The sequence below is a fragment of the Macaca fascicularis genome, chromosome 2, assembly GCF_037993035.2.
Source record: "Macaca fascicularis isolate 582-1 chromosome 2, T2T-MFA8v1.1".
Lineage (NCBI taxonomy): Eukaryota > Metazoa > Chordata > Mammalia > Primates > Cercopithecidae > Macaca > Macaca fascicularis.
This window is the reverse complement of record NC_088376.1, coordinates 36536149-36559615: the sequence shown is the minus strand read 5'-3', so window position 1 is coordinate 36559615 and position 23467 is coordinate 36536149. Positions and strand designations below refer to the sequence as shown.

The 23467-nt window shown below is 38.6% G+C and overlaps 1 protein-coding gene and 1 long non-coding RNA gene across 7 annotated transcripts in view; one reads left to right on the top strand and one right to left on the bottom strand.

Moving 5' to 3' along the window:
• Positions 1-23467, top strand: part of TOPBP1 (DNA topoisomerase II binding protein 1) — a 64428-nt gene that overhangs the window by 29415 nt on the left and 11546 nt on the right. For 2 of the 4 annotated variants that reach the window (XM_045386973.3, XM_045386972.3), the window contains exons 15-26: positions 4955-5128; positions 5217-5326; positions 9524-9647; positions 10236-10382; positions 10500-10602; positions 13117-13309; positions 13575-13676; positions 15313-15533; positions 16415-16581; positions 16816-16927; positions 21224-21387; positions 22746-22883. In XM_045386973.3, coding sequence (XP_045242908.2) covers positions 4955-5128; positions 5217-5326; positions 9524-9647; positions 10236-10382; positions 10500-10602; positions 13117-13309; positions 13575-13676; positions 15313-15533; positions 16415-16581; positions 16816-16927; positions 21224-21387; positions 22746-22883 — 1755 coding nt within the window. The remainder of the gene's footprint in view (positions 1-4954; positions 5129-5216; positions 5327-9523; positions 9648-10235; positions 10383-10499; positions 10603-13116; positions 13310-13574; positions 13677-15312; positions 15534-16414; positions 16582-16815; positions 16928-21223; positions 21388-22745; positions 22884-23467) is intronic. The other 2 variants (XM_015445096.4, XM_005545792.5) reach the window with 1 other exon arrangement.
• Positions 1206-4959, bottom strand: LOC135969627 (uncharacterized). Of its 3 annotated transcripts, XR_012430705.1 has the most exons (5): positions 4145-4959; positions 3198-3341; positions 2056-2153; positions 1596-1639; positions 1206-1346 (listed from the first exon to the last, which is right to left on the bottom strand). It is a non-coding gene; the product is annotated as an uncharacterized lncRNA (long non-coding RNA). The 3 variants fall into 3 exon arrangements; XR_010584943.2 differs by lacking the exon at positions 1206-1346 and having other exon boundaries at positions 1503-1639; XR_012430706.1 differs by lacking the exons at positions 1206-1346; positions 4145-4959 and adding an exon at positions 2640-2736 and having other exon boundaries at positions 1503-1639; positions 3198-3335.

Here is a 23467-nt window from a genome sequence, read left to right as displayed (position 1 = left end):
TAATTTTTTTGTAGATACGGGGATCTTACCACACTGCCCAGGCTGGCCTTAAATTCCTGGACTCAAGCAATCCTCCTGCCTTGGCCTCCCAAAGTGTTGGGATTATAGGTGTGAATCAACATGCCCAGCTGAAGAAAAGAGCTCTAAGGAACACCTTGAGGTGCTCACCTTTAGAGGAGGAACCAGCAAAGGAGACTGAGAAGGAGCTATAAGAGAGGAGGAAAGCCTAGAGATTATTTTAGAAGCCAAGTATTTCAAAGAGGGAGGAGGGGTTAACTATGTCCAGTACTGCTCAAAGATCAAGAAAGGTGAGAATAGAAAATTGGCCAGTGGATTTAGCATTATGGAGGTCAATGGTGTCATCATAACATTAAGGGTTTTGGTGGCATGATGGAGATGGAAGTTGGTGTGGGTTCATAAAGAAATGAGAAGAATGGGAGACATTGAATGTAAATAATGATTTTTGAAGGAGTCTTGCCATAAAGGGGAGCCAAGAAAATGGAGTTGTAGTTATGGGGCAAAGTAGGGTCAAAAGAATGTTGTTTTCTTTTTAAGGTAGAAGAAATAGCCAGGCTCAGTGGCGCTTGCCCATAATCCCAGCACTTTGGGAGGCCAAGACGGGAGGATCACGTGAGTCCCAAGAGTTCAAGACAAATCTGGGCAACATGGCAAGACCCTGTCTTTACAAAATACACAAAAATTAGCTGGGCATGGTGGTGCACGTCTGTAGTCCCAGCTAGTTGAGAGGCAGAGGCAGGAGGATTGCTTGAGCCCAGGAGATAGAGGATGCAGTGGGCAGTGATCATGCCGCTGCACTCCCGCCTGGGTGACAAACTGAGATCCTGTCTCAAAAAAAGAAGAAGAAATAACTATATGCCAGTGTAACTGCCAGTAGAGAGCCAATTGATGATGCAGATGAGAGAAGGAAGACTTGCAGGAGGCTTGAGTCTGAGAGGCATTGGGATCTACTTAAGTAGAGGAAAGTACTAGTGGCACGTGTGCTGAAGGCAGATAGAGGTGGTCTGGGAGCTTCTGATTTTTGTATGAGGAATCCTCTAAAATGCTTTGAAGAAATTAAAAAAATTAAAGTTTAGCATATAGAAAGACTATGTTCTTGGCAAAATAGATTTAAGCATCGTCAAGATCTGTAAAGGCATATTAATCTGTTTGCACATTGCTATAAAGAACTACCCCAGACCGAGTAATTTGTTCTTATTTTTATTTTTTTATACTGAGACGGGGTCTTGCTCTGTTGCCCAGGCTGAAGTGTGGTGGCGTGGTCTCGGCTCACTGCAATCTCCGCCTGCTGGGTTCAAGCAATTCTCTTGCCTCAGCCTCCCGAGTAGCTGGAATTACAGGTACCCACCACCACACCCGGCTAATTTTTGTATTTTTAGTAGAGATGGGGTTTCACTGTTGGGCAGGCTGGTCTCAAACTCCCAACCTCAAGTGATCCACCCACCTCAGCCTCCCAAAGTGCTGGGATTACAGGTGTGAGCCACCACGTCCAACTTTATAAAGGAAACAGGTTTAATTGACTCACAGTTCCACAGACTATACAGGAAGCACCACTGGGGAGGCCTCAGGAAACTTACAGTCATGGTCGAAAGTGAAGGGGAAGTGAACACGTCTTTCATGGCTGGAGAAGGAGGAAAAGATAGCGGGGGGAGATGCCACACACTTTTAAACAACCAGATATCAGCCAGGCACAGTGGCTTACACCTGTAATCCCAGCACTTTGGGAGGCCAAGGTGAGTGGATCACCTGAGGTCAGGAGTTCAAGACCAGCCTGGCCAACATGGCAAAACCGCATCTCTACTAAAAATATAAAAATAAGTTGGGTGTGTTGGCACATGCCTGTAATCCCAGCTAATCGAGAGACTGAAGCAGGAGAATCACTTGAACCAGGAGGTGGAGGTTGCATAGAACCAAGATCGCGCCACTGCACTGCAGCCTGGGCAACAGTGAGACTCCATCTCAAAACAAACCAGGTATCATGAGAACTCATTATCACAAGAACAGCAAGGGAGAAATCCACCACCATAATCCAGTCACCTGCCACCAGGCTCCTCCTCCATCACTGGGGATTACAGTTCAACATGAGATTTGGGTGGGCACACAAATCCAAACCATATTGAAAGGTAATGTAGATCCTAGAAAAAAATGCAAGCAGAAACAGTATTTAAAAAATCTGAAAAGAATAATTGCAGGTAGGGAGTAACCCTACCATTTATTAAAACCTCCTGTAAAGTTGCAGTAATTAAAGCAGTGTGTTGTCACCTGAATAATCAAGTTAGTGTATAAGATTATACTCCACAAATAGGGGAATGTATTATGTAATAAAGGTAGTATTCAAATTAGACAACTAGGTAGCCATCTGAGAATACGTTTGTAATTAAAGCTCACACTTTACATCAGAATACTTTTTAGATGATCAACTTTTGGGGTTTTCCTTGAAACAGGATCTCCCTTTATCGCTTGGGCTGGAGTTCAGTGGCATCATCATGGCTCACTGCAGCTTCGACCTCCTGGGCTCAAGCAGTCCTCCCACCTCAGCCTCCTGAGTAACTCAGACTACAGGTACATGACACTGTGCCCAGCTAATTGTATTTTTTGGAGAGGTAGAGTCTCACACTCACCATGTTGCTCAGGCTGGTCTAGAACTCGTGGGCTCAAGCAGTTCTGCCTTGGCCTCCCAAAGTGTTGGAATTACAAGCGTGAACCACCATACCCAGCCTAGATGATCAGATATTTCAACATAAGAAATGAAGCCATAAAAATTCCCAAACATGTCATGAATTTGTTTTTAAAATAATCCTAGTGTGGGGAAGGCCTAACTATAACATACACTCCAAAAGAAATAGAAGATTTGTATGAATTTGACAGCATTAAAAATTCTGTGAGTGTGATGGCACACGCCTATAGTCCCAGCTGACGTGGGAGGATTGCTTGAGCCCCAGAGGCAGAGGTTGCAGTGAGCTAAGATCGAGGATGGAGCCACTGCACTCCATTCTGGGCAAGAGAGCAAGACCCTGTCTCAAAAAACAAAACAAATTCTCCAGTCAGGCACGGTGACTCACACCTGTCATCCCAGCCCTTTGGGAGGCCAAGAAGAGAAGATTGCTTGAACCTAGGAGTTTGAGACCAGCCTGGGAAAGACGGCAAGACCCTGTCTCTATGAAAAATTTTAAAATTACCTGAGCACAGGGTTGTGCATCTGGAGTCCCAGCTACCTGGGAGGCTGAGGTGAGAGGATCCCTTGAACCTAGGAGTTAGAAGCCGTAGTGATGTATAATCATGCCACTGCACTCCAGTTTAGGTGACAAAGCAGGACTCCATCTCTAAAAAACAAAAGGCTCCATGGCAAAAATTTGACAAATGATAAATTGAAAGTAAATACACGGATGTTATATCACAGTTGATACATGCACATATAAATTCATACAAATGAATATAAAAGTATATTCATACAAGCAATTAAAAAAAAAAAAAGACTAACAACCCAGTGGACAAATGGGAAAAGGATAGGAGCAGATAGTTGTCACAAAAAATTAGATATAAATATATATATAGCCAGGCGCGGTGGCTCACACCTGTAATCCCAGCACTTTGGGAGGCAAAGGCAGGCGGATCACAAGGTCAGGAGTTCGAGATCAGCCTGACCAACATGGTGAAACCCTGTCTCTACTAAAAATACGAAAAATTAGCCAGGCATGGTGGCGCATGCCTGTAGTCCCAGCTACTCGGGAGGCTGAGGCAGGAGAATTGCTTGAACCCAGGAGGCAGAGGTTGCAGTGAGCCGAGATCGCGCCATTGTACTCCACCCTGGGCAACAGAGCAAGACTCCGTCTTAAAATATACACACACACACACACACACACACACACACACACACACACACACACAAAGATATTTAACCTCATTCAGTATAAAGGAGTAGAAAATTAAAGCATACAGATAAAATTTTTTAGTCATCAGATTGTCGAAAAGGAAAAATCTGATTACTGTGTTATCAAGCACATTTGGAAAATACACACACTCATACTTTGCTCATGAAAATGTCAACATTGGTAGATACATGTTGGTCTTGTTTTTTTAGGTTTTTTTTGTTTTTGTTTTTTGTTTTAAAGAAATGGGGTCTCACCGTGTTTGCCAGACTGGTCTCAAACTCCTGGCCTTGAGCCATCTTCCTGCTTCAACTTCTCTGGAGTAGCTGAGATTACTGCCAGGAGCTACTGCACTGGGCTGGTAGATACATTTTGCTTAAAAGGTTTCCTTTACTCTTGTATGTGCAAAATGGTTTGTGTACAAGGTTATTCATTGCATCATTATACTAGCAAAAGATTGTTAACCTAAAGCTTATCAGTTGTACACAGGGTAAATACATTCTGATACATACGTGGAATACTGTACACATGCAAAAGAGAATGAGCAAGCCATCCGGACAACAGTAGCTTCCTTTTTGTTGGTGGCTTTAGAACAGGAATGTATTTTGAACTTTTGAAGATTTTTTTTTTTTTTTTGTAATTCTCAGCTCGTTTTGACTTTCTAACCTTCTTTATAATTCATTTCTTGATTATATCCATCGTTGCTTGTTTGCTTCCTTCTGAGTTTATTCGTTTTGTTTTGTTTTTTTGTTTTTTTTCAAATTCTAAGATTCAGGTAAGAGGCAAGCACTGCTGAAAATGTAAGCTTGTTAGTCTCTTTGAACCAATTTGCTGGACAGTATGGAATTTTTGTTCTTCACAGTATATAGATTCGATCAGTTTATTCTTTTTATTGTTATTTGGAGGAAAACTAGAGGAGGTTAAACTGTAACCCATTAATTTTGAGGATTCTCCCCCTTCTCTCTCTTTACCCCTCTCTCCTCCTCTTTATTTTTCCTGTCCTATTAACCCATCTTGCTTCTCTCTCTCTTCGTTTCTCCTTCTCGCTCTCTCCTTCATATGTATAGGATGCACTTGCAGCCTTGGAAACTCCAGGACATCCCAGCCAACAGAAAAGGAAACTGAGTACACCGCTCTCAGAAGTTATTGTCAAAAACTTGCAACTTGCTTTGGCAAATAGCTCTCGAAATGCTGTCGCTCTTTCTGCCAGCCCTCAGCTGAAAGAGGCCCAGTCAGAGAAGGTAGGATTAGTTCTCTTATTGAAAGGAAGTTTTAGATAACATTTCAGACAATAATGACTGATCTGTTTCTTTTATTTTCCATGGACAGGAAGAAGCCCCAAAGCCACTTCACAGAGTAGTGGTATGTGTTAGTAAAAAACTCAGTAAGAAGCAGAGTGAACTAAATGGGATTGCAGCCTCTCTAGGAGCAGATTACAGGTAGTTGGCACATCTTTCTGTTTCATGGTAATATGACTGAAATTTATAAGGAAACCTAAAGCTATTGTGAGCATCTACAAGGAAATGTTTATTTTGTTGTTTCATGTGTCTTTATCTACAAAATCTCTCCAGTTGATTTTTAATTTACCACATCTGTTGAAAATAGCCTCTCACATTTCGGTTCACTCATATATATATATATAAAAAATGTATATTTTTTAGGGTATGCACAACAAACATTGGAGAACCTATTTGGTGCCACTATTCTAGAAACTTGGGATCCATGAATGATCAGTATAGCTTAAAAGAATCCCTGTGTTCAAGGAGTTTAGAGTCTATTAATAGTAATACATCTGGATCTGAGATTAAGTTTATTTTTACTAGTGATTTTTCAGATTAGAGCTCTCTGGGAGTAGTACTAAGTACTCTGGCAGCCCTCCTTTATTAAGATAGTCTTTTTTGAGCATGTTTTAATTATCTTTTTTTTTAAGACTTTGGAGACTTAAATTATCAGATTTTTCTTCAGTCAACCTGACAGCCTAACCTGAAGACAGATTTCTAGCACAAATGGCATCAGTATCCAGAATTGAGAATCTCTTCCCTATTTCAGCCAGTCCTGAGTTGACTGTACTCCCCCACTATCTGTAATGCTTACTTTGTTGATAACTTGTGTTCAGCCATTCATAGATAGCATAAGAATTTGTTTAACAAATGATGAACCATTTCAGGAATATGATTAGTTTCACCTTCCCTTTTGGTAACTCTTATTTCAGTTTGTTTTCTGTTTGATAAAGAAATTAGGACAGGAAAATATAGAAGTAAAATTAATCTGTAATAGATATAAGCATCTTAGTGTTTGGTACATCCATTTGAAATAGTGCAGCTCTTCTACAGTATATTTGTATTACCTATTATGAATTATTATGTAATGTTATCTATTATTATCTAATTACCTATTATGTTACCTATTGCCAGTTGCTGAGTATTATCTCATTTCATTCTCATAGTAGCCCCACAAGGGATGTGTGTATATTTTTTTCCCTCAAAATTGAATGTTTCCTTGTATATTCTGTTTTGATGTAGACATAAGACTTTCAAGGGAACATATAGGATGTATGTTTTTATACGATTTAAAATGCCAGTCCTCTCAGTATAAAAAATATAATTTATTACTGAAATTCCTTAACAGAATTGAACCAGTATATTGCATTAAAGTTTATATTAAATCTTTTCCTGAAATGGATTGGTAATTGGTAATTGATAAAAGGGAAGAGCCTTTTAATATGCAGAAGTTATGATATTTATGTATTCATAGAGTAAGCAGTTTTCAAGTGAAGTTGTTTCAAATGTTCCCTTTCTTGATCTAGGACCAGACTGTCCCAAAGAGATCATCCAATACTGTCTTCTGCCTTCAGACAGTTAAACATGTAGGCCAGATCTTGGCAACACATCAGATACAGCATCTTCATTTTATTACAAATATTTGTGTAACATTCCCTCTATTAAAATGAAATTTATAAATATAACCTACTTACTTTTATAATTTAAAAAAGCGGCAGGCAGTACAGCACTCTGTGATGCATAGGAGAAATAGAAGGTGCATAATATAGAAAAGATACATGTTCAGTTATGTAATGCCTAAGGCTGACTACACTAGAAAACGATGGAGTATTAATACGTTTGTATACCTATGTAAAGTCACCACAAATCCAGCAGTCCCAAGGCTGAGACCAATCTGGGGGCTCAGATATCATGAGTAGCAGTGGTCTTCCATGAGTTTATACAGTAGTCACCTTTTTGGAATATTAGCGTATATTAAAACTGCAAAACAAAAAAAGTGTTTATATTTCAAACAGGTTCTAGGCTCATCTAATTATAAACCACTTTTTTTACATACATGAATTTGTCGGGACATTAGAATATCATGTAAGATATGAGATAATTATATGCATGACTGTTCCCCAGAATGTCCAGCATCCTGTACCTTACCCACTGCGTGCTAGTAGCACCTTCCAACATACAAACACACATTGTAACAACCAAAATCACCCTCACAAATGTCCAGAATAACCCCTGAAGTAACACTTTTGCTGAAACCACTGATGTAGACCAAGGGTGGATGGGCTGGTTCATCTGTTTTTGTAAGTGAAGTTTTATTGGAATACAGCAATGCCTTTTCACTTACAAATTGCCTATGGCTGCTTTCACATACGAGACAAAAGTTGAGCAATTGCAGAAGAGATTGTTTGGTCTGCAAAGTCTAAAATATTTACCATCTGGCCTTTTAAGAACAAGTTTGCCAAACCCTGATGTAAACCATCTACAACCACTGACAGTCTGTTCTTGAATGGACTCTGAAGACTGAAACTCATGGTTTCCATATTGTCATAGTGGAGTTCAATAGTAAACCAAATTGATTCAGGCAGAGATACTCCTGTTTTTATGAATTATCTTGATAATCTAGCACTACAGCAGAAAGGGAGACAGTTATTCGGAGGACTAACAAATTAAGTAAGGTGTATTTTTACTGTTATGTTTGAGGATACATGGTCAGTAGGAAATAGAGATTTTTATAATATAATTTAGGAGGCAATAGTACTTCTTACTTCTTATTCTTTTTTTTTTTTTTTTTTTTTTTTTGAGAGGGAGTTTCGCTCTTGTTGCCCAGGCTGGTGTGCAATGACACAATCTCGACTCACCACAACCTCTATCTCCCGGGTTCAAGTGATTCTCCTGCCTCAGCCTCCCGAGTAGCTGGTATTACAGGCGTGTACCACCACATCTGGTTAATGTTGTATTTTTAGAAGAGATGGGGTTTCTCCATGTTAGTCAGACTGGTCTCAAACTCCCAAACTCAGGTGATCTGCCCGCCTTGGCCTCCCAAAGTGCTGAGATTACAGGCATGAGCCACCGCGCCCAGCTTCTTAGTTCATTTGGCTATTTAAAAAGTTCAGAGATATTCCTTACTTAGAAAATGGAAAACATTAAGTGTCCCTAAGGATAAAATTCTCTTTATTTTGGTGATTGTATTTAGAAATACAATTTTTACTTACCCTTTGGTTTTTACTTGATCTTTCCCAGGTCAAGAGAATATTAAATAGGGGCCAAGTGCGGTGGCTCGTGCCTGTAATCCCAGCACTTTGGGAGGCCAAGGCGGGTGGATCACTTGAAGTTGGGAGTTCGAGACCAGCCTGCCCAACATGGTGAAACCTCGTCTCTACTAAAAATACAAAAATTACCAGGCGGGGTTGCACATGCCTGTAATCCCAGCTGCCTAGGAGGCTAAGACAGGAGAATTGCTTGAACCCACAAGATGGAGATTGCAGCGAGCCGAGATCGTGCCACTGCATTCCAGCCTGGGCGACAGAGCAAGACTCTGTCTCAAAAAAGAAAGAGAGAGAATATTGAATAGGAAGAATTGGGAGATCATACCATAATATAATAGTTAAGAGCATGACTTCTGAAGTCAAACTTATCTCTGTCATTTACTTATTGAATATCCTTCAACAGGGGACTGAACCATGTCCCTTAATTATTTTATCTGTAAGATAAATGTAATAATATCAGTGTTAGGATTGTTGTGAGGAGTGGATGAGATAATGATGTATAAAATATATATAGTCTGTTTTGGTGCATACAATGAATAGTGACTGCCAACAACTGGAGGGCAAGTTGGATGCTTTGCAGTTTATCAATTTGAAATACCTTTATGGTTACTGTAAAAGTGATACTCTTTATAAAAGAAAATTGAAACAATTCAGAAAAGCATAAAGAAGAAAGTAATATTTTAAAGAATATTCTTCTAAACCTCTGTCTGCGTTTATGTACCACAGATATATTCATAAAATTTGTCCAAAACGATAACGCCTATCTTCATTTTTTTAACTGTTTTTTTCTTGAGGTGGGGTCTTGCTGTGTTGCCCGGGCTGAAGTGTAGTGTCTGTTCACAGGTGTGATCATAGCGCACTACAGCCTCAAACTCCTGGCCTCAAGTGATCCTCCTGCCTCAGCCTCCTGAGTAGCTGGGACTATAGGCATGTATCACTTGGCTTGAGCCTGTCATTTTAATGGTCTTGTTCACTCTAGTCTGAAAGTTTTGGGAAGGTCAGGATATTCTGTTCATAGTAAATAAGGATCATCTTCAACTAATGTGGATGTTTCTCTTGGTTATTTGTTTTTTTGTATTGGTTATTTCAGGTGGAGTTTTGATGAAACAGTGACTCATTTCATCTATCAAGGGCGGCCAAATGACACTAATCGGGAGTATAAATCTGTAAAAGAAAGAGGAGTACACATTGTTTCAGAGCACTGGCTTTTAGATGTAAGCAGTGCTTTTTTCCCCTCTTTGTTAATTGAAAATATATACAAACATTATTTCAGAGCACTAACTCAGAGATTTCACTCTCAATGGAACTAGAAGCCAGTTTAATAATCTTGGTAAACTACACATTTCAGTTCTTTGGCATCAAAAACTTAAGATCTTTAGTCCTTAAATACTCAACAAATCTTTAATGGATACTCTTTCTAATTCTCCAATTCCTTTTACTAATTAAAAATGTGATACGAATGGAAAGTTTATAATTATTTGGGGAAAATTTAACGTATCAATAGAGTTTAGATCTGTTTCGTTTTTTTTCTGGGTATTCTCTGGAGGGTAATTGATACCTTTGCAAAAGCACAGGAATGGTTTCAGATTTTATGCTTCAATGGATATGACATTTAAAAAGTGAGGACAATTTTTCATTTGTATGATGCACATTTTTCAGTGTAAACTACTTTTCAAACTAATTTTGTGAACTTTTTGCCATCTGACAGTATAATGTATTATTGCTTGTCCTTATCCTACTTAACATCATCTATTCATTAAGATTTTGTCAGTCCTGTCTTAAAGCACACCATTGTATTGCAGTGTGCCCAAGAGTATAAACATCTTCCTGAATCTCTTTATCCACATACTTACAATCCCAAAATGAGCTTGGATATCAGTGCAGTGCAAGACGGCCGACTCTGTAATAGTCGACTACTCTCAGCTGTGTCTGCAACAAAGGATGACGAGGTAGGAGATATGGATGATACATTTACCCCCTTTTAAGCTAAAGGTATAATCATATATTGCTATGAAACCTTATACAGTGGCTTGGTTTGAGAATTTATAATTTTTCTTTTTCAATAGCCAGATCCTTTGATTTTAGAAGAAAATGATGTAGACAATATGGCCACCAATAATAAAGAATCAGCACCATCAAATGGAAATGGAAAGAATGACTCTAAAGGAGGTAAAATTTTATGTTTTAATTAAAAATTTTTTTTGAGACAGGGTCTCAATTTTTTGTGGAGATGGGTTCTTGTCGTCTTGCCCACACTGGTCTGAAACTCCTGGGCTCAAAGGATCCTCCTGCCTTGTGAGCCACTGTAACCAGCTGTAAAATATGTTTAAATTACTAAATTTCTTTTACAAATGTATGTCTTCCTTTCATACAGAATGCTTCCTTTATATCAGATAGAAAAATAAAATTATTTTCTATGTTGCTAAATACAAGCAAAGCATATATTAGAGGATTGATTTGCAGTCCCATGCTGATCATTAAGTGATAATTTGCAAAGTTTTATGTAGTTTAAGTGTAAAGCTTAGGAAACTTATGAAACTAGAGTTTTATGGAGTTAGTGTGATACAGCCCTAGTCCATTAAAGGTAGGTGAAGTTGGTGATTTTTTAAAAATCTGGTCTTTGGTCCAGTTATTTTGAGTGATTTTCAAAAAGTTTTCTTATATGTACAATATATTTTAACATATCCACATGGTTTTAAAGATATAAAAAGACATATGGAGAGTTTCTTCCACCCTTATTCTCCAGCCCCCCAGTGTTATTAGTTCCTTATGTATCCTTCTAAGCTATTTTATGCATATATAGCGATAAGTATGTTTTTCCCCCATTTAAAAAAAAAACAAAACCGCCACACATAAATGGTGGACTACTATACGTGCTATTTCATACCCTGATCTTTTTGTTACCTTGGGTAGTGTTTTTTTATCAGTAGATAACTAGGAGCTTCTTTAGTCTTTTTATTTATTTCTTTTCTTCCTTCCTTCCCTCGCTTTCCTTCTTGTCCCCCTTCCTCTCCTTTCCCTCTTCCCTTCCTTTCCCTTTCCTTCTTTCTTCCCTTTTCTTTCTTTTTGGGCAACTGTATTGTATTATATTCATCATGAATGGTCCCACTTTGTTTAGGCGTCCGTTCTTAATAGGTATTTGGGTTATTTCTACTTTCTTGCTTTTATAAATAGTACTGCACTGAATAACCTTATATATGGATGTCTTTTTAATAGATTAATATGTTCTATTTTCCTTACTCATTCTAACCTACCAAAGCTTTCCCTATGACTTACCTATTTGGTTAGTCTCACTCTGTTCATTCCAAAAGTATTTAATACTTCAGAGTTTAGGCTTTAAAGAAACCAAAGGTAAATACAGTTGTCTTGTCCCTTGGTATCCGTGTGGTATTGGTTCCGAGGACTTACCTCAGGTACCAAAATCCACAGATGTTTAAGTCCCTTATGTATAAAATGACAGGATTTGAATTTAACCAATACACACCCTCCTGTATACTTTAAATCATCTCTAGATTACTTATAATACCTAATACACTGTAAACGTTTTATAAATAGTTGTTATATTTTATTTTTTTACTGGTACTTTTAATTGTGATATTTTTCATTTTTATGTCTTTAAAGTATTTCTGATCCATACTTGGTTGAATCCATGCATGCAGAACTGGCGGATGTGGAGGGGTGGCTATATTTTGTGGTCTGTGTTTTCAAGAGCCTTTAGGGAGTCTAGGCACAGTGGCTCACACCTGTAATCTCAGATCTTTGGGAGGCCAAGGCAAGAGGATTGCTTGATGCTAGGAATTCCAGACAAGCCTGGGCAACATAGTGAGACCTTGTCTCTACAAAAAATTTAAAAATTAGCCAGGCTTGGTGGTGTACAACTGTAGTGCCAGCTACTCAGGAGGCTGAGGCTGGAGGATCACTTGAGCCCAGGAGTTAGAGGTTATAATGAGCTATAACCATACCACTGCAGTCCAGCCTGGGCCACAGAGCAAGACCCTGTCTCTAGAAAATTAAAAGAATCTTTGGGAAAAATCAGACACATGCACAAATGACTGTAATGCATCTCAGAGTGTAGTATATACCATAAGAGTTAGAAGCAGGCAGGGAGCTTTACAGAGGGATAATCACTACAGGTCTTGATGAAATGTCTTTGAAGGGGGACAGGCACAGTGGCTTACGATGTAATCCTGCACTTTGGGAGGCTGAGGTGGGCAGATCACCTGAGTTCTGGAGTTCAAGACCAGCCTAGCCCATGTGGTGAAACCCCGTCTCTACTAAAAAATAGAAAAATTAGCCAGGCATGGTGGCAGGCACCTGTAATCCCAGCTATTTAAGAGGCTGAGGCAGGGAGAATTGCATGAACCTGGGTGGTGGAGGTTGCAGCGAGCCGAGATCGCGCCACTGTCCAGCCTGGGTGACAGTGCAAGACTGTCACCAAAAAAAAAAAAAAAAAAGGCTTTGAAGGGCTTCCTAGTTACTTCATATACAGTGCTTGTGGTAAGGGCTGCTTTTTATGTTCTACAGTATTCATAGTCTTAGTACATTACTATAGCCTGTAGTTAGTATTCAGTAAATGTTAAGTCAATAAGTTTGTGTTCAACCAGGTCTAAACAAAATAGTTAATGTAAGATATGGTCAGAAAGAGAAACTTACCTTGAATGGTGTATTTGTGTTTGTTTCAAGTTCTGACACAGACCTTAGAGATGAGAGAGAACTTTCAGAAGCAGTTACAGGAGATAATGTCTGCAACATCAATAGTGAAACCCCAAGGGCAGAGGACTTCCCTCTCAAGAAGTGGTTGTAACAGTGCATCTTCAACACCTGACAGCACTCGCTCTGCTCGCAGTGGACGAAGTAGAGTCCTAGAGGCACTGAGGTGTGTACCTGTCACTGATGGCAGAAAAACTAGATGACTTGAGAGAAAGGATTTATGCACCTGCTGCTGACTCAATTCCATGAGCTTGGCCTAATTTAGTTTAGTTTTGTTTTTTTCCCCAATATGCAGTAAAAGCAGAAATGTAAAATATCAAGACTAGTGAAGGGGTTATACGCCTAGGCCTTATTTAGCCCAAACAATAAATATTATATTCCAGTATTATCTATTGCTTTTGGCTCTCTGCTGACTAGATTTTTCGTTCTAGCTTGTCCTTCCGTCCCTTGCTCCCAGCAGTTCTAGACTTCTTACTCGGAGGTGGCAGCAGACATGGAGGTTTGTCTTACAGCAGCACCTGCTTCACAGTGAGGCATGATTGATACTTTTTATTATCTCTGTTGAGAAAGAAATGATTTTCAGATCTAATTTGCCTCAATGGATTCAGTAGGCAGTTCTCTCTGTCTACTAATACACTAATATTGAATAGTATTTGTATTAAACAATAAGTACATATATTTTTTTTCAGTCTTTTTCTAATGCAATATATAAAATTTTAAAGTTATTTTTGTTGGAATTTTGCATGCATTTTGTATTTTGCTTGTAAAATTTATCTTCTAGAAAAGGTGATTACAGTTTTTAGTGTGATGTGACTTAAGCTCAGTTGCATAACTTCATCTTTTTCGTGATAGAAGAAAAAATCTATAATTGTGTGATAAGAATTATGGAACTTGTATTTTCAATTGACTAATTGAATTAAGTATAAGATAAACTAGCATTTATCTTATGCTAACTGTGTATTACATGAGGCAGTTCATTATGTCAGTACTGAGTAAAGTAGCTTTTTAATATGCTTCAGATCAAGTTTTATCATTATAGAGAACCTAAATCATGTACCAAATCAGAGTAAATAAATATACTCTGAGAACAAAAGACTATATTCTTTATTTTTGAAGCAAAGGAAGTCTTTTTTTTTGGCAGGGGGCGGGGGGTTCCTTTGGTAAACTGTTTTATGGGTTTTGGTGGTTTTTTTTTTTTTTGAGACAGAGTTTCACTCTTGTTGCCCAGGCTGGAGTGCAGTGGGGTGATCTCGGCTCGTAGCAACCTCTGCCTCCCGGGTCCTGGTTCAAGCAGTTCTCCTGCCTCAGCCTCCTGAGTAGCTGGGATTACAGGCATGTGCCACCACGCCCGGCTAATTTTTGTAGTTTTAGTAGAGACGGGGTTTCACCATGTTGGCCAGGCTGGTCTCGAACTCCTGACCTCGTGATCCGCCCGCCTCAGCCTCCCAAAGTGCTGGGATTACAGGCGTGAGCCACAGCACCCGGCCTGTTTTGTTTTGTTTTGTTTTGGTTTTTTTGCTTCTCCACAGTATAAGTTTTATGGTAAATTATTTTTACTAAGAATGATTGAGTGAATATAAAGAAAATTACAGGACTTCTATTTACTGTCATGTAGAATCATTACGATTGCACCATAAAATGCACTTCCCTGTAATTCAGCATATTGCTTTTCTACCATAGACTCTGGAAAGTGGTTACCAATAGCCAAAAGGCTCTTCTGATAAGGCAGCCTTTATTGCCAGCCTCCCTCGTAATCATAGTCCTTATAATTTCAAGTAATTAAAAAATACAACTACTGTTAAGTAAAGTAACCATAGTGTTTGAAACATTGTATAATTAAGGAAAATCACATTTTTAAATGTACCAATTACTTTTGTATTTTTAAAAAATTTCTTGACAGTATTGAATTTCTCCTTCGAAGTTTTAGTTCTGTAGACATTGAGTCAAAATATGTGTTCCTAGCGTTTTATACTTTTCTGGAAGAAACCTTAAACCTTTTTTAAAAAAAAAAATGTCCCTAGGGTCATTTATTTAATATTTTTAATGCTTACTGTGTGCTAGATGATGGCATATAAAGGTAAGCCACAACTTTTATGGGCTAACTTATGGATTTAATGAGTTTGGATTTGTTATTGCTGTTTATTTAAAACTGTCACTTTTATTCCTTAGGCAGTCTCGTCAAACAGTACCTGATGTCAACACAGAGCCTTCCCAAAATGAACAGATCATTTGGGATGACCCTACAGCAAGGGAGGAGAGAGCAAGACTTGCCAGCAATTTGCAGTGGCCTAGTTGTCCCACACAATACTCTGAGCTTCAGGTTGACATTCAAAACTTGGAGGATTCTCCTTTTCAAAAGCCTTTGCGTGATTCAGAAATTGCTAAACAGGGTAACAAGAAAGAAATCTTTGCATTTGTTTGTATTAAGTACATGTTGACCTCTTAAAAATAAACAGATGAGCATGTTGTTGTTCTCTGAACTGAATGTGCAAACAAAATAACTTAGTAGATATTTCTAGTTTTGGTTTAAACTTGAGTCAGAAAAATAATTTGTAAATTGAGGTACTTCATCAGTAAATTGAAAAACATTTTCATAAATTTGGAAATTTAGAATTGGGCATTTTTTTGTAGACATAATGTTTACCATTGTTCTTTCATCCTAGGCCTTTTTGAATTTGTGGAGTTAATGCTTGGTTTTTCTCCCTGTCATCTTATTTTCATTTAAGTCTTCTGAATTCTGCCTAGCACATACCTACATTTGTTCTTTGGATTGTATGAGTTTCTTTCTGAATTATTCTATTTTTTTCTTGAGCTTTACCTTGAAAACAAAATTTTCTTATCTCTCATCTTTTTTCTTCCTTTTCTTCTTTTTTACATCGCATGATTACCTCCCTACATTAGATATATAGATTTATCTCTGCTTCTGCTTTTCTCCAAGTGTAGAATTGCTCTCATTTTACAAATTTGGGTTACACTTAACCATGAAAACTTGGTATTTAAGGAAAATGTTGGGAGAAGCCCACAGATAACACACTTGCTCCCTTTAATGCTAATTAATCGCATTTTTTTCTTTATTATTATTATGTTGCCACATGCAGATGGGATGCATTATTTATAAGTTCTGGAGATAGAGTGCTTTTTTGCATGTACTTTTTATATTCCAGAGTTTGTGCTTAACTTCATCTTGGCTAAGACAGATGAGAATATTTCCTAGAATTTGTTTTTAGTCTTATTTGGATCCTGTCACACTGCAGCATTTTATTGTCCTCAGCTGTCTGTGATCCTGGAGACATACATGTGACTGAAGCTCCCAAACACCCGATCTCTGAAGAACTGGAAACTCCCATAAAAGACAGCCACCTGATCCCTACGCCTCAAGCCCCCAGTATTGCCTTTCCGCTTGCCAACCCCCCTGTGGCTCCACACCCTAGAGAAAAGGTTTGTTGATCCTTGATATGGTGATACAGCTTTTGCATATTGCTGTTAGGCTGTATTAGAAATTTGTTGATATCAATATCAAGGCTTCATCAAATGTTGAAAACTATTTTTTGCATTGTATTATTATTTGTATATTTCATAACTTAGAAGACTGAGTAAAATACCACTGTAAAAGAACTGTATATCTGATCATTTTTAATGTTAATTTTTTCTAAAATAAAACTTTCATTCCAGATTATAACGATAGAGGAGACTCATGAAGAATTAAAAAAACAGTACATATTTCAGTTATCATCTCTGAATCCTCAAGAACGTATTGACTATTGTCATCTGATTGAGAAACTAGGTACCAGTATTTTACTTAAATCAAAAATGTCCCGTATAATAACCATATTTGGAAGTCAAATGTAGTCAATATTAATATCATTTGTAAAGTCTAGAAGTAGAGGAAAAGAACATGGGTGACTTGTCTAAGGCTATACATTGAGTCAGCATTAGAACTTTGATTTTAAAAAGCACTAAAGTCAGTAGGTCATGGGATTTAAAATTAAAATGGAATCTAGCAGTTGAGGTTTAAGAATCTTCTGTGCTGTTTGACTATTTGTTCACTAATGAAGCTTCAGAGACTTACTATATAAATAAAACCACATTTTAATGAACTTGAAAGGTTAATGATATCTAGAGAGGAGCTCCCTCTTGTTTTTTTTTTTTTTTTCCAGTTAGAAACAGTGTGGAGGCCGGGTACGGTGGCTCATGCCTGTAATCTCAGCACTTTGGGAGGCTGAGGTGGGCGGATCACCTGGGGTCAGGAGTTCAAGACTAGGCTGGCCAACATGGTGAAACCCCATCTCTACTAAAAATACAAAAAATTAGCCAGACGTAGTGGCACGTGCCTGTGATCCTAGCTACTCAGGAGGTTGAGGCAAGAGAATCGCTTGAACCTGGGAGGCGGAGGTTGCAGTGAGCCGAGATCACACCACTATACTCAAGGCTGGGTGATAAAGCAAGACTCTGTCTCAAAAAAAAAAAAAAGAGAAAGAAATTCAGTGTGGAAAAGAGCTCCTTCTTATGTAATATTACTCTTATTCCACTGGTTGTCAGGCTGTCCACCTGACATCATTCTAGAAGCAGCATAGTAAAAGAGCAATCTCGTATGCTAGAGCAGCACTGTCCAGTAGAAACAGAATGTGAGCCACATGTGTCATTTAAAATTGTCTAGTAGCTGCGTTTTAAAAACTGAAAAGAGGCTGGGTGCATTGACTCACACCTGTAATCCCAGACTTTGGGAGGCTGAGGTAGGAGGATTCCTTGAGCCTAGCAGTTCAAGACCAGCCTGGGCAACATAGACCCCATCTCAAAAATAAAAAGTAAAAAGAAACAAGTGAAATGAACTTTAAACATATATTTATCATTCAATATGTCATCAGATGAAATATCAGTGAATTTTTTTATATAAAGTAAAAATCTAGTATGTATTTTACTTACAGCACATCTCAATTTGGACTAACTTTGCTTCAGGTGTTTGATAACCATGTCTAATGGCTACTCTGTTGAACAAAGCAGCTCTATAGAGTTAAGAAAAGTATAGTAAGAGAAGTTAACCTGGCAGCTCAGCATGGAAAGAGAAGACATTAAGAAATATTGGTGGGTTTTTTTGTTTTTGTTTTTGTTTTTGAGACAGATTCTTGCTCCGTCTCCCAGGCTGGAGTGCCATGGCGCAATCTCAGCTCACTGCAACCTCCTCCTCCCGGGCTCAAGTGATTCTCCTGCCTCAGCCTCCCAAGTAACTGGGATTACAGGTGTGCGCGCCCCCACACCTGACTAATTTTTTGTATTTTTAGTAGAGACAGGGTTTCACAATATTGGCCAGGCTGGTCTCGAACTCTTGACCTCAGGTGATCCACCTACCTTGGCCTCCCAAGGTGCTGGGGTTACAGGCATGAGCCACTGCACCTGGCCAAAGTAATGGTTCTTAATAGTGGCCCTTCATCATTGGGAAAAGATTAAATGTTATTTAATGCTGTCTTTTTAAGAATGTGGAGAACTATGATATGCTTTTTTTTTTTTTTAAACATTTATGTCAAATACAGTTGTATACTTGGAAAAACTTTCTTCTTAGAAACTTTACTCACATAAAACACTTTGTTTCCCAGTTCCCTGATAGCTTAGATGAGGTTATAAGTCAGAATTGCTAAGCTTTACCCAGAACTCATGAAAACGAAAGGCTTCAAGTGTCTGTCTCCTATAGATTTTTCCATCTCTGCAAACTTTGGGCAAGAGTGATAGCAATTAGCAGAGAATTGATGTAGAAGAGAACAGGGAGCAGAGGCGGATGAGTACAGATTATGGTGGAATTTGGAGTCTTGTAACTCTAAAGGTTTTCTGATATTAGAATGCAAACAGACATTATAATGGATATCATGCCCAATCCTTCATTTTATAAATGAAGCAACTGTGGCCAACTAATATATATATAAATCGGTCTATTATGTTGCCTGGGTCACAGAATAAGTTTGTTATATAGAATTGGAAATTGATGTTTATTATATTAATATGGAATTTTACCTTCTTTTTGTCACTTTGTGATTCTGGGTAAGTTACTCTGTACTGGTTTTCATGTGCATAAATGCAGATAATAGTAACCTTCCTTCATATGGTTGTGAGAATTAAATGAGTTAGTAGTGCGGAGCACTTTTAATAGTTCCTGGCATAAAGTAAATGCTCAAAAAGTGTTGCTGCTATTATTATTAGAGTCATCTTAAATCATGAGTTTGAATGTTTTGTTAAAATCTTAGAAGGTCCTTGATATGGCCAGGTGTGGTGGCTCACACCTGTATTCCCAGCACTTTGGGAGGCTAAGGTGGGCGGATCACGAGGTCAGGAGTTCAAGACCAGCCTGGCCAACATTGTGAAACCCGTCTCTACTAAAAATACAAAAATTAGCTGGGTGTGGTGGTAGGCGCCTATAATTCCAGCTACTTGGGAGGCTGAGGCAGAGAATTGCTTGAACCTGGGAGGCGGAGGTTGCAGTGAACAGAGATCGTGCCACTGCACTCCAGCCTGAGTGACAGAGCGAGACTCCGTCTCAAAAAAAAAAAAGGAAAAAAAGTCCTTTTTTTTTTTTTGAGACGGAGTCTCGCTCTGTCACGTAGGCTGGAGTACAGTGGCTGGATCTCAGCTCACTGCAAGCTCCGCCTCCCGGGTTCACACCATTCTCCTGCCTCAGCCTCCCAAGTAGCTGGGACTACAGGCACCCGTCACCTCGCCCGGCTAGTTTTTTGTATTTTTTAGTAGAGAAGGGGTTTCACCGTGTTAGCCAGGATGGTCTCGATCTCCTGACCTCGTGATCCGCCCGTCTCGGCCTCCCAAAGTGCTGGGATTACAGGCTTGAGCCACCGCGCCCGGCCAAAAGTCCTTGATATAACTAACTGCCCAACCAGTAGTCAAGTTAACCTCTAAGCTATAAATCAGCAGCCATGCTTTACATAAGCTTATGTTTACTTATGCCTTCTTCTTTCCTCAAAGTCAGGCTTCATACATTTATATCTGAGAAGAAGTTCAGTTATTGCTTTTTCCCACCTGCTGCTTCATCTCTTATTTATCTGTGTGTGTTTTCTTCCCAAGCTTCTCTGTTGGTCAGCCTACCTTATTTCCACTCACAAAAAATTTCCTCCTGTTTTGAAGTCTGCAGATGCCCCTATTTTACTTCCATCTCTCTGGTTACCCATATTCAGTGCTTGAGAACTGCTTTGGTAATTGAGACTTAAGAGACATAACCAACTACAGTGTGTGGTTCATGTTTATGTTCTGTTTCTTTTTGTATCCTAATTACAACAATCCAAGTGAAGACAAACAGGAAAAATTGAACAAGGATTTACTCCTGAGACAGCAAAGAGTCTTTGTTAATCCTGTTAGATCTGATAATGGCATTATGGCTGTTTAAGAAAATTTCCATATATTCTAGGGATGCATATTGAAATATTTAGGGGTCAGTAACATGGTATCTAGAATTTGTGTTAAAATAGTTAAGCAGGGCCGGGCATGGTCGCTCATGCCTGTAATCCCAGCACTTTGGGAATCTGAGGCAGGTGGATCATTTGAGGTCAGGAGTTCGAGACCAGCCTGGCCAACATGGTGAAACCCTGTCTTTACTAAAAATACAAAAATTAGCCAGGCCGTGGTGGTGTGTGCCTGTAATCCCAGTTACTCGTGAGGCTGAGGCAGGAGAATCGCTTGAGCTGGAGGTTGTGGTAAGCCAGGATCATGCCACCGCACGCCAGTCTGGGTGACAGAGTGAGACCCTGTCTTAAAAAAATAAAAATTAAAACAGAATAAAATAAAGTAGTTAAGCAAAAAAAGGTGGCAAAATTTTGATAATTTTAGAATATAGGTAGCTAGTGTATGCGTGGGGGGTTTATTTACTTTCTATTTTATTTACTTTTGTATTTAAAATGTTCATAATAAATATTTTAATACATATATATGTATATAAAGTAAAGTAATTCTAAGTAAGTCAAGTTTTTTTGGTTTAAATGGTTTGGGGCACTTTATTTATAAATAATTTCTATGCATAGTTGAGATTACGTTTTTCCTAGAAAGAAGTTGGGAATCGATGAAGTACAATGTTTTTTTTCTGCTTAAGGTGGATTGGTGATAGAAAAGCAGTGCTTTGATCCCAGCTGTACACACATTGTTGTGGGACATCCCCTTCGAAATGAGAAGTATTTAGCCTCAGTGGCGGCTGGGAAGTGGGTGCTTCATCGCTCCTACCTTGAAGCATGCAGGACTGCTGGACACTTTGTGCAGGTGTGTATTCAGATTTGTGGAAGTTTATTTTTCTTTAAAAGCAGGTGTCCGTTGGGTGCGGTGGCTCACGCCTGTAATCCTAGCACTTTGCGAGGCCAAGGCGGGTGGATCACCTGAGGTTAGGAGTTCCAGACCTGCCTGGCCAACATGGTGAAACCCTCTCTACTAAAAATACAAAATTTAGCTGGGCATGGTGATGAGCACCTGTAATCCCAGCTACTCGGGAGGCTGAGGCAGGAGAATCACTTGAACCCAGGAGGCAGAGGTTGTAGTGAGCTGAGATCATGCCATTGCACTCCAGCCTGGGGGACAGAGTGAGACTCCATCTCAAAAAAAGTAAGTGTTGGCTGGCAGTGACTCATGCCACTTTTAGCACTTTGGGAGGCCAAGGCAGGAGGATGGCTTGAACCTAGGAGTTCAAGACCAGCCTCGGCAACATAGCAAGACTCCATCTCTACAAAAACTAAAAACAATTAGCTGGGCGTGGTGGTTCCCACTGAGTCCCAGGCTACCTAGGAGGCTGAATTGGGAGGATTGCTTGAGCCCAGGAGGTCAAATCAAGACCGTGTCTCTAAATAAAGAGCAGACAAATAAATTAATTTTATTTATTTAAGAAAGTAAATCTCAGATTTCATCACATTTGCTGACTGCTTATATAATTGAAATAACCAAATATGGCCAGTTAGAGTATACCAGCTTTTTCAATAACAAAGCCAAACAATGAAACTTCACAGAGCCAGATTCACCTTTAATCACTTTTTAAGTGATTTAATTTGAATGTCAGTGTTGTTTTTAATTGAAATAACATTTTCTTACTCAGAAAGTTTCAAGATTATCTCATTGTAAGCTTTCATCTTTACTACTAGCCTGTTAAACAAATTACTTGAAATATTTTGCTTCCTAACTGGTCATCACATGTAGGTTCAAAAATCATGTAGTTTTTGAAGCTTCTTATCAGGGTCCATTAGGGATCTCTTCTATAGACAGATAATCAAGTTGTCAGTACATACCTCCTCTGAGACTGTGTCCTTTTATGAAATTTGTCTTACAGCAGGTGAAGTTTGTCCATGTGAATATTACCAGTTGCCAAGATACAGCTATCCTTTTGTTTCTTAAAAATATATGTGATATTTTTCTGATTTCTAATTAAAAGCCAAATATACTTGACTGTTGTATGAAACTAATCTACATTTCCTCCATGCAAATAAGACAATATTTACTTAGTACTCTCTGTATTAATAACAATTAAATGGATAGCTTTAACAGTCATTAGACTTTGGGCTCCTTGAGGAGCCCTGTGTGTTGCACAGTGGCTCCCCAGATTGTAGCAACTCAGGTTTGTTGGACAAATTCTCTAGGAAGAAGACTATGAATGGGGGAGTAGTTCCATACTTGATGTTTTGACTGGAATCAATGTACAGCAACGAAGACTAGCACTTGCAGCTATGAGATGGAGAAAAAAAATCCAGCAAAGACAAGAATCTGGCATTGTTGAGGTATTAAAATACATAATTATATAGGTAATACGAATAGCATTCAGTATTGTGACTTTTTTTTTTAAAGAGAACATACTTGAGGAAATAATAATTCTACTTATCTTTTTCCCTTGATGTAAGATATATATATATTTTTTTTTGATGGCTCTTTTAAAAATATTTATATATGTAAAATGTGGCCCATATTGCATTTCTTCCAAAGAATCTTTTCAGCATCTAATGTTAGGGGTTCTTGACCTGAGTCCACAGACCCTCTCAAAGGAATTTGTAGATCAAATCTGGGAAGGCCATGTACTTTGCATGGAGAGAAAAATACATCCTTATTTTTACTAACCTCTAATAGAAAATTAGCACTTCCTGTCTTTTTTTTTTTTTTAATTAGCCTACATCATGCTTTGAGAAAACTAGCACTTCCTTTAATTAAAGGTCTAGGCAATAAATCACAACACTATCAACTGTACCTGTAATTTTGCACTAACAGAAATCATGTTTCTGTTTTGCATTATAATTGCAAGCATCTTGAAATACCGTTTGTGTTCACCAATACTTTATATTATTTGTTAGCTGTTGGTTTATCAAGAGAA